Below are 11892 nucleotides of genomic sequence, written 5' to 3' on the forward strand. Positions count from 1 at the left end.
GATATTCCTACTTTAGAAATTAATTGCCCTACATTTCACAAATTGCCATATTTTGTTTGGATTTGATTTTAATTTTTCTTTGGCTACTCGTAATGTATTGATCCTTTCCTTAAAGAGGATTTTGCTTTATTCTGGCCTGTTAAATGTATAATTTCGTCATCTCGGCTTTTCTAAGTCTCGCACCAAAATAAACCTTGTATTGTAAGACACTAACCATGTCTTCTCCATGTTGCTGTTCTAATCACCAGATGGACTTCTGTAAACACATCCAATGTTAATTTCTAATTGTTATTTAGGAGTACATTGTCGTTCACACTCCCCATTATATATATAATTAGCAGAAATGTAAACGAGTCCGGGAAACCAATAGGGCGTCTGCAGAAAAGATGCGTTCTCGTCTATAATTCAATGGATTCAATAAATTCTTAAAATGAAATACCAATGTATTTGGTCAGTAGTATTTGAACATTCGAGTCTGGTGTTTATACCTGCGGCATCATAACACGGGCGAGAGCGCACATTAAATTCCATCAAGTGCTTCTTTTTAGATACATATTTAGATCATTTCCGTTTCGATTTTTTCATTTTTTTTCAAAAGCAAAATTCATATGAAACGTTCAACAAAAATAGCGAATAAACAACGATGTAGACCTATACAATGTATGTACAACCCTCTGCACTATCGCCAAAAAATCATTATGTATTTGCGAAATTTTGTGTGAAACGCATTCGGGCTTCTTACTTTGAAAAAAATGTTTATTTGAATATCGACATTATTCATCCAAATCCACATACAAATACACATATTTATTTTAGATTCCTGTCCATTTTTGACCGGGTCAATTTTTACATGGTAATCTTTTGTCCTAGCACCGTCGCCGCTGAGAGGAACTCTTCTGTAACATGAGGAGGGAAAGGTGTATCAACATAAACATGGATTCCCCACATGTCAATACAGATTCTGCGAGTTGTTTCATGACATATCCTGAGATGTAAAGCCAGTCTAGTGATCGTGTACAATGTCGAACAGCTCACATTCGTGTTCAGGGCACCTTGCCACCCCATCTGTCCACCAGACACTTGGCGAACTGGAGTTTGGGAGAGGAATCTGGATGTCTGCCCTGGACGGAGATGTCGGTGAGGTCGAGAAACATTTATCGAAAGGTGTTTCTCCCAATGTTACAGACAACTCCGGCTATACAGCCCTAGTGCGTATTATTTTAATGTCTTGCGCATTGTCATATCTCTCAAAACTCATTATATATGCCATAGCTTGATATGTAAAGATGAATTCATGAACATGCTATTTTTATTTTCTGACAATTCATCTATTTACGTCATCATGCTGCTTATATTGACATATCAGGAGTGCGCATGGTGAAAATATCTAAAATCCACTACCATTCCGAAACGTCTCTAAATTTTTAAAAAGGTAATTTAAAATGACATCAATAGTTTTGTAGAGTCCCTGGTCCGCCCTCAGGTTGAATATGCTAGCGCAGTATGGGACCCTATCTAAAGAAAGATATAGATAAGGTGGAAATGGTACAGAGCTGCCCGTTTTGTCTCCAACCGCTTCCATAACACATCTAGTGTCGAAAGTATGTTGTAAGTACTAAACTGGCGCAGTCTCGAAGATCGCCGTAAAGACGCTAGAATGACAATGATGTTTAAGATCATCCACCAGAAGGTTGCTATTACAACAAAACACCTCATTCCAATAAAAAGACCCTCAAGACACAACCACCACTTATCATTCCAATTAACATCATGCAGAACAACTTCCAGAAAATAATCTTTTTCTCAAGAACAATAAAAGAATGGAACCACCTCCCTACACAAACTATATCTTCTGAAACTGTACCATCATTCAAATCCGCAATCTCAAATCACAAATATTAATTTCCAGTTCCCACATTTCATGCTCCACAACCACTCGACATAATCTTCATCATGTTGAAAAAGGTCGATAACTGGTAGAAGTAGTAGAAGAGTCGCAAAAGTTGTTTACTTAATGTAATACTACACACATCATCACCTTCTGAACAATTTAATTTTTAATCAATAAAATGTTTTCATAACACGGGACGTCTTATATTTTGTGCTGTCGTCTTAAATATCACACTCCGCCAGACAGCAAAACAGCAAAATGACTCTCCACTTTTATCATATATTACAACGGGATATCTTGCATATATTTGGTGTTGTAACCTCATTTTAGGCCGTCAGATTTGGTATAAATTTTCTGATGTTATTAATGTTTTTGAGAAAAATACATGTAGTGGGCCTTTAAATGTTAAAAACAGCATAGAATATATAATTCTAAGCCAGCGACGCAACAACCTAGATTTGAAGATATTGTACAATGTATTTTTTAATAAACAAAATAAAAATAAAGCTTTAGCAATTAAATTACAAATACAATTCAAGCTTGTTTTATAAGAGTAAATGGAGCAGTGATAGTATGTATATTTTCCTTGTCAAGAATTCAATTTTATAATAAAATGAACGAAAACTAAATGATAAATTATATGGTATATACTGGTTCAGAGAGAGGCTTCCTGTTTGTGAAGAAAGCACATAGGTAAAATACTAGCTGTATGCTCTACTGATTGAGTTATTTGGTTGCTGTTGTTTGATCCACTGCAGCCGACCCCGCTATACAGCCTATACTAGTTAGCTTTTCTTACATCCCATTTCCTTCTGTATATATAGGGGTTTTGGCTTAGAGTATTAATACATACTGTATATTCAAAGTTTTAAAAGTATCATACATGTAAGTCTAGTGTACTTATTGTGAAATTAAGAATACTCTCAATTATGCTAATACTTTTGATAAAAACATGCACATACATATATTGATGTGATTTACTTGCTATTATTCAATAACTTTCATAATGATAGTAATTAGACTATCTGCAACATTTTATATTTTACAATGTATCATACACTGTACATACTGTAGGAATACCATGTAACATTTGTAAATATGAAAGGAATATAGACAATGTTTCATGGAAATTAACTCAAAAATAAAAATTCTTGCCATCAAAGTATGTCATAGAAATATAATGTGTACATGTCTTGTGGCTTATTTTTATATAATACATGTAAGTGCAAACATGTACATGCATGGTATATGTAAGTTTAATATATTTCAAACTTTAGTGTAGAAAAAGTTCAAATTATTATGTTTATGAATGAATAAGTAAAATCATTTAATTTCCAAATCTAAATGGGTTATATGTATCTTTAAAAGAAGCACTTTGCAGAAAGTCCTCAAAATTATCCATATATTTTACTTCATTGCTTCATAAGAATAATAAATCCAAGATTTTTTTATCACATTTTGGAGTGAGGATTAATTTCTCTATTTACAGCATTATGCCTGTAGACATGGCAAGAAAGCTGTCTGTGAATTTACTTCTGAGACACGGCGCTGATGCCAACTCTGCGACTAAAACTGGAAGAGTTACTCCCCTTCATCGGGCAGCTTACTGTGGCCATGAGGGGATTGTCTCCCTTTTGCTGAGTAAAGGAGCAGATTCCCTCATCCAGGATGTGGATGGTAAAACTGCATTACATAAGGTATGTACTTAATGATCAGTGTAGTTAGAAACTAAACAACAAAATGTTTTTACAGTCGCTTATATTCACGGGGCAAAATCTGAGCGATTTGCTTTATAGATGCTCCACTGCCAACAGAGCATAAATGATACTCATCATTTGAACAATAATTGGTGTTTAATTGTGCATATACATGTCTAATTAACACAAAAAGTAATGCAAGTTAATTTATTTTGCTTTTGCTCCATGCAAATTCAGTACTTGGATTTTTTTTTTGGATGCAATTGATTATTTTTTAAAATTTTTATCTTGAAGTAAAATATGGGAAGCTCAAACTTTTAAATGGTGGTAATGGTGTAAAGTAACTTTTGTAACTGAAGAAAAATACTAATGTGTCTGCTCCTGTTTTTGATAGAGAAAAAATACCATTTGACATCAGTGGATCATCTTTAAAAATTTTTAGTGGCTTTAAAATGTTTATGATTCAATGATTTCTTAATTTTCAACGGATCATATTTTTGCGATAATAACAAAATATTAAAAAAATATTATCCTACACAATACTGTTAACAGGAAATATTAATAACTATTAAACATTTTCAAAGTTCCTATACTTGGTAATGAGATTGTTATGCAGATTAAAATAATGAAATTGACTATAAAACTTAAAGATAACTCTGCAGCATAATGTTAAATTTGAGGTTTATTTTAAAGATATTGTCTTTAAAACCAAAAGTTGTTTTTTTTATAATCATTTTTACCTTCCACAATTTCCTGATTTCCCCCATTTTAAAAAAATCCGACAAGGAATTCCCTTTTCTGGAAAAAAATCCTCATCTGATATAAAATATTTTGTTAACATGTTTTAAAATGAATTAAGGAGATCTGTTTCGCATACAAATATCCAAATGTTACTTTTTGTTGTTATTGTTAACTTCTGAATTTATTTATCTTTGATCTATTCATGATGCATTTAGGTTTAAGACTGCTCATCATTTATAAGAACTCTTTAGTCATAATTATATGTACATCAGATAAAATGTAATGGGTTATCTCCCTTGAACCAAATTGTGATTTATGTGTTCATGTACAACTACATATAATTAAAAGCAGTTTTTAGGTCATCAGACCCGAAAGGGTCAGGATGACCTATAGTCATCATGTTTAGTCCGTCGTCTGTGCCGTGCGCTGTGTGTAAACTTTTCACATTTTGAACTTTCTACGCCAGTTCAATTCAACTGAAACTTGCCTGAAATGATCCTGACATGGTCCTTCCCAAGTGTTGTTATTTTTCAGGTCAATATGAAATCCAAGATGGCTACACCATCGTGAAAACACATTTTGAACTTTGTCTCAAGTTTTTATCAGTGCGATTTGGGTGAAACTTGCCTGAAATGATCATGACATGGTCCCAACAAAGTGTTGTTATTTTTTGGGTCAATCTGAAATCCAAGATGGCCGCCACAACCACCATCTTAAATACACATTTTGAACTTCTTCTTAAGTTCCAACAGTGATTTAGGCTGAGCTTTGCCTGTTAATGCCCTTGGATATTTGGTCCCATACAAGTGTCTGTTAATCATGGGTCAATAAAAGACCAATTGGGCCGCCTACATGTACCATTTCAAAAAATTTTGAACTTCTTCTAAATTAACTAGTGTGATTTAGCTGTTAACATGTACCAAATACCAAATGTACATAGTTAAACATAGTGGTTTTATTTCCATTTGTAGGTCATCTGACCCTGAGGGTCAATCAGGTCTCTATACAGGATCATGATTGTGGACATTTTGGTTACATATGGTGACCAGATACAAAAATTTCTTTTGGGTTTTGGTTGCTATTGGTGACCTGATCACTAATTTACATTTTCAAATTTGTGGACTGATTTTGGTTGACCGCATTGGTAACATGGTCACTATACACAGAAAGATCTTTGTGAATTATTTTCCGGTTGACATTAGAAGATCAATTTATACAGGTTTCTTAGGATCCATTTTTGCTCGTACTATGACCAGGTCACTACTTTACAGGTTTCTTTGTGGACATTTGGTGCTCTGTGTGACCATACTTCAATTTACACAGATTTTTGTGAACTTTCTGCTTGTTGCATTGTGAAACTTGTCACTATAAAAGATTTTCTTTAAAGGACATTTTGGTTGCTATGGTGACCAGGTCACTGTACACAGATTTCTTTTGGACATTTTGGGTGCTATCTGGTGAAACCAGATCACTGTAAACCAAGGTTTCTTTGTTGCGATACATTTTTGTTGTTGCCGTATGGTAAAATCATGGTCACTATACACAGATTTTCTTTGTGGATATTTGGGTTGCTATGGTAACTAGAATCACTATATACAGGTTTCTTTGTGGACATTTGGTTTGCTCTGGTGACCAAATATTTATACAGGTTCTTTGTGGACATTTTGGTTGCTTCTGGTGACCAAGGTCACTATTTCTTGTGGGAATTTTTGCTATCAAGTGTGACACAGGTCACTATAAAAGATCTTTGTGCGACATTTTGGTTCTCTTGTGAACAGATTTCTTGTCAATGACAGCCGTTGTCTGAAAACCATGTCACTATCACATTTCTTTGTGGAACATTTGGAATTGGTGACCACATGCAAAATCAGGTTTGTTGTTACATTTGGTTACTTGGGATTGACCAGGTCAACATACTACAAACAAATTTCTAACATTTTGGTATATGCTATGGCCAGGTCACTATTCCGACATATTTCTTGTGGCCCCTTGGGCCACTTGTTAGAATGTGTAAATGTGAAATAAAGATTTGCAAACTACATGTACCAAAACTTCAAAATTTTTATGGACATTTTTTTTGCTTATGGTGACCAAATCACTGTATTACATAAATCTTTGTGGACATTTTGGTTGCTATGGTGACCAGGTCACTATGTGCACAGATTTCTTTGTGGACATTTTGGTTGCTATGGTGACCAGGTCACTATACACAGATTTTCTTTGTGGACATTTTGGTTGCTATGGTGACCAGGTCACTATACACAGATTTCTTTGTGGACATTTTGGTTGCTATGGTGACCAGGTCACTATACACAGATTTCTTTGTGGACATTTTGGTTGCTATGGTGACCAGGTCACTATACACAGATTTCTTTGTGGACATTTTGGTTGCTATTGTGACCAGGTCACTATATACAGGTTTATTGTGGACATTTTAGTTGCTATGGTGACCAGGTCACTATATACAGATTTCTTTGTGGACATTTTGGTTGCTATGGTGACCAGTTCACTATTCACAGCTTTCTTGTGGACATTTTGGTTGCTATGGTGACCAGGTCACTATATACAGATTTCTTTGTGGACATTTTGGTTGCTATGGTGACCAGGTCACTATATACAGATTTCTTTGTGGACATTTTGGTTGCTATGGTGACCAGGTCACTATACACAGATTTCTTTGTGGACATTTTGGTTGCTATGGTGACCAGGTCACTATACACAGATTTCTTTGTGGACATTTTGGTTGCTATGGTGACCAGGTCACTATACACAGATTTCTATGTGGACTATTTTGGTTGCTATGGTGACCAGGTCACTATTACACAGATTTCTTTGTGGACATTTGGGTTGCTATTGGTGACCAGGTCACTATACACAGATTTCTTTGTGGGACATTTTGGTTGCTATGTGACCATGTCACTATAACAGTTTCTTTGTGGACATTTTGGTTGCTATGGTGACCATGGTCACTATATACCACAGGTTTTCTTGTGTGGACATTTTGGTTGCTATGGTGACCCAGGTCACTATATACAGATTTTCTTGTGGACATTTTGGTTGCTATGGTGACCAGGTCACTATAACACAGATTTCTTGTGGACATTTTGGTTGCTATGGTGACCAGGTCACTATACACAGGTTTCGTTTTCTTTGTGGACATTTGGTTGCAATATGGTGACCAATTGGTCACTATATAATTGACACAGGTTTTGCACATGTGTGGTTACATTTTGGTTGCTATGGTGACCATATCAGGATATTCATTTCTTGATGGACATTTTGGTTGCTATGGTGACCCAGGTCACTATACACAGATTTCTTTGTGACATTTTGGTTGCTATGGTGAACCATGTCACTATACACAGTTCTTTTTTTGTGGGACATTTGGTATGCTATGGTGACCAGGTTTTCACTATATTTGGTTGCTAGATTTCTTTGTTCTTACTATTTCTCATTTTCTATGTGCCAGGCTGTAGAGGTAACCAGCGTATATAATTAGCCCATACAGTTCTGTTTGTGGACATTTTATATGGGGCTGCTATAGGTGACCAGGTCACTAATACACAGATTTCTTTGTGACTAACATTTCTATGGTTGCTATGGTGACCATGTCACTATACACAATTTTTCTTTGTATAAATTTCTATGGCGGGCTGTAGGGGTTACAGGTACTATTAATTATATACAGTTGTGACATTTTGGGTTGCTATGGTCACCTGTGGTTACAATTGATATTAGCCTTTATATTTTTTTCAATCACATCTGTAGGGGTGAAAGGTATACTATTAGCCCATACAGTTCTTATATTTCTTTGTATGGACTGTAGGGGTTACAGGTTGCTATAGGTGACCATGACAATTAACTATTTTCTTTGTGAATATTAGGGGTTACCAATATGCTAATTATTGCCCATACAGTTCTTACTATTTCTCATTTTCTATGGCGGGCTGTAGGGGTTACAGTGTATATTAATTAATTACCCATACAGTTCTTACTATTTCCATTTTCTATGGCAGCTGTAGGGGTTACAGGTATATTTAATTAGCCCATACAGTTCTTACTATTTCTCATTTTCTATGACAGGCCAATGGGTAATGTGTCTATAGTCCACTATACAGTTTCATTAATTAGCCATGGGTTAATGTTGTATAGGTCACAATTCTTATCTATTTCTCATTTTCTATGGCTGTATGGGTTACATGTGTATATTAGTTAGCCCATACAGTTCTTACTATTTCTCATTTTCTATGACAAGGCTGTAGGGGTTAAGGTATATTAATTAGCCCATACAGTTCTTACTCATTATTTCTCATTTTCTTTGACAGGCTGTAGAAGAAAGGCATACAGGTGTGATGAAGCTATTGTAACACAGTGTCCTTAGTTGTACAAGTTTGTTACTACGTTTTATCATTTTCTATGGCTAGGGCTGTAGCAGATTATTTTTCACTGACGATAGTGGGGTAATCAACATATTCCCATAATGTTCCTCCATTAAGGCCGTTATTACCTAAAACGTGACAAAACTTTACATAAGCTGTGTTATACATTACTGATGAAAAGGTTTATAGTGGGGGTGTGTAAATGTTCATTATGTGTTTGTTACATTTATTGTGTTTCAAATGTCAACATTTATCCATTGTGGCTGTCATATTGGTTTATTTGTAGGCTATTTGTTGTTTATTTGATTTAGATGTTTCCATTGTCTCTACCTTGTGTAACTGAATTTTACTTGTTTTTTTTTTATATATTGATATTTAATGGTTCATTTTTCCAAATGGTATCCCAGGAAGTTTTGTCTTCCGATTTAGGTTTCCACTGTTCTTTTATCATTTTACTCTCTCTAAATATACGTGTTTACCAGTGTAATAACAAGCAAGATAACGAACTCATCAACATTCTCGAATTATTTAGTCATGCTACATATGACCATGTGGTCCATTGGTGTCTAAAATTTTGTTAGGCATTTTATAATTCTTATACTGGAGAGTGGGGTCTAAATTACTTAGTGCAGCCGATTCTATCTGTATATTGTGCATTTTAGTATTTCCTAAATTGGTCCTCGTCAGTTTGTAACAATTACGAGACTTATTGTTTTTCGGCTAACATATCATATAACTTCTACTGGTAGAGAGTTGAAGAATAATCACATGAATGTTATGTCCTTACTGTTTACTATGCATTGGCACGTGATACGTTCGCAAACTGTCGTGTATTGAGTGGTTCGCGTTTATTTTACAGAAGACATTACAACTGGTTGTTATACTCACAGTAGCATGTTGTATGTGATACATGAATTAGTCATTACATGGTTCACCAGGGATTTCAGAAAGGAAATTGTGCAGATGGTTTTTAGGGTTAATAATTCACATCATGATATCCTTTGTCATGTGTCCTTTGGTCTACGTTCTGTAAATTTGTGCTAGTTGTTACATAAATGATAGTAATTTTGCTATTGATGTATTGTTTTGCTCATCCTGTCACGTAGGGCCGGTGTGACGTATTGTCACATGGCGCGGAGACGTTACGGCGTCCTTACCCGTTACGTCCGTCCGTATCTATTTCTCACTTTCACAAAATCGCTACAAGTCCATTGAGTTCTGCGCGTGGTTTTGCTTTACAATATGGTGGCCAACTATTTAGCACAAGTCCTGGTGGAGGGGGTTAATCAGAATGGGTGTTTTGTTGTTGGGCTCATTCCCACTTGCCCAGGGGCAGGCTATAGGGGCGGCGGCCCCTTATAGTGGGGGGGGATATTAGTAGCGGTTCTCATTTGTGGGTATTGTCCTTGTCGCGTTACTGTCCTATAGAGGTTAAGGCTTGGAATGTAAACCAATGAAATTGAACACATACCTCCTTGGGGCGAAGGGGGGGGGTTTCAGTAATAGTTATGTTTGGTTTGCGATGGGTCCCCACATGGGGATGGTTGGGGAGGGGCACATTTTTCGTGGGGGTACATAAGTGGAGGGTTTGGCCTTATTTGCGCTACGGGCGCCTTGAGTTTTCTGCACTGGATAGTAAACCAATAATTAGCCCCAAATAGCCTTGGGTGGTAGGGGAAACAGTTCTTGGTGTGTATAATGATGTGACTTCATCTGGTTTTCCCCGTGGGTCAAGCAGGGGCGGGCCCAAATAGGGGAAATTGAGGTTATTTCCCTTTATATCGCTATCTTATCATTGAGTTCTGAATGGTATGTTTACCATTTTTGGCCAATAAAAATCATTTGGAGGGGAAGGGGAAACCGTACTTGGGATGTGGTTTTTTTGGCTCGGGTCCCCCAAGGGGCTTGGTGGGGCGGGGGCACCTTATAGGTTATTAATTAGAAGGTTAATCCTTTTAAAATCGCAACTAGTCATTGGAGTTTTTTGAATGGAATTGTTTCACTTAATTTGGCCGCCACAACATCCCTTGGGTGAAGGGGTTTCAGACACTTGTAGTAAGAAATGTTTGCTCTGACCCCACCCCCCCCCATCGGGGGCAGGGTGGGGCTGGGCCATATAGGGGTTTTAGAGAGTTATTTCATTTAATTCATATACTTGTCCTACAGCTCTTTAAAACAAACACATTATTTGGTAAAACCAATTTTTGGAGAGCACAAACATCCTTGGGGGAAAAGTAAGATGGGGTTGCAGGGAAAGGGGAACAGCACTGTTTAATACAACTTTGGGCTCTGGTACACCCGGGGGTTGGTGGGGGCGGGGCCTAATTGGGTGGGGTTATTTAATTGAGGTTTAAATAATCCTTTAAATCCGCAACTATTCATAAGAGTTCAGAATGGGCATGTAACACAATTTTGGCCGTACATTACATCACTTTGGTGAAGGGGGTACAGAACTTGTAATAATATTTTTGGCTCTGACACCCACCGCGGTGAAGGAGGGGCGGGGCCCCAATTTGGGGGTAAATAGTGGGTAATATCCTATAAATCACTTCTCTGTCACTAGTACTTTTGCTTGGATTGTGACCAAATTTTGCCAATAAATCATCCTTGGGGTAAGTGGATAACAGTATCTTGTATAAATTTTGGATGCTGTCACACCTGGGGGCGGGAGGGGTGGCGGCCCAACAAGGGACTGGTTCTTCTCTAGAGGTATGGGCCATCCACAATAGGGCAGGTCATTTAAGAGGTTAATATTAAAATTCCTTCCAGAAAAGACAACAATGAAACTGTCTATTCAGAAATACATTACTACTGTACTTGGCATTACATATACCGAGGTCTGAGCGATACAGCCCACACTGGGACTCCTTGTTAACTTTACACAATATAACAGCAACATTTGTCTGTGTACCAAGTTCTAGTGTTAAATTGTGAGTTTTGCGCCTCATGTTAAAACTGGAAGACTTTTACAATGATGGTAACATTTCTACTATTTCACGATCAGTTACATTTGTATGTGTCCATGTCTAGTATGACAATTGTTCACGCCGTTAAAACCGAGAAGACTTTGCTATGATGTCCATATTTAACTATTATCTCACTCAGAAACTATTTGACTTCATATCTGACAATGGTCTAGTATTAACGTACGCTATCACTTTACCAACATGAAGACATTGCAATT

General features: G+C 36.6%; 1 protein-coding gene across 1 annotated transcript; it reads left to right on the plus strand.

Moving 5' to 3' along the window:
• Positions 1-899: 899 nt before the first annotated feature.
• On the plus strand, positions 900-8696 carry LOC138307899 (ankyrin repeat domain-containing protein 39-like). The gene is given in 4 exon segments (XM_069248825.1): positions 900-1208; positions 3381-3419; positions 3421-3588; positions 8655-8696. Coding segments are annotated over 4 exon segments (438 nt in total). The 5' UTR covers positions 900-1019.
• Positions 8697-11892: the final 3196 nt, after the last annotated feature.

This window comes from Argopecten irradians, chromosome 14, assembly GCF_041381155.1.
Source record: "Argopecten irradians isolate NY chromosome 14, Ai_NY, whole genome shotgun sequence".
NCBI classification, from domain to species: Eukaryota; Metazoa; Mollusca; class Bivalvia; order Pectinida; family Pectinidae; genus Argopecten; species Argopecten irradians.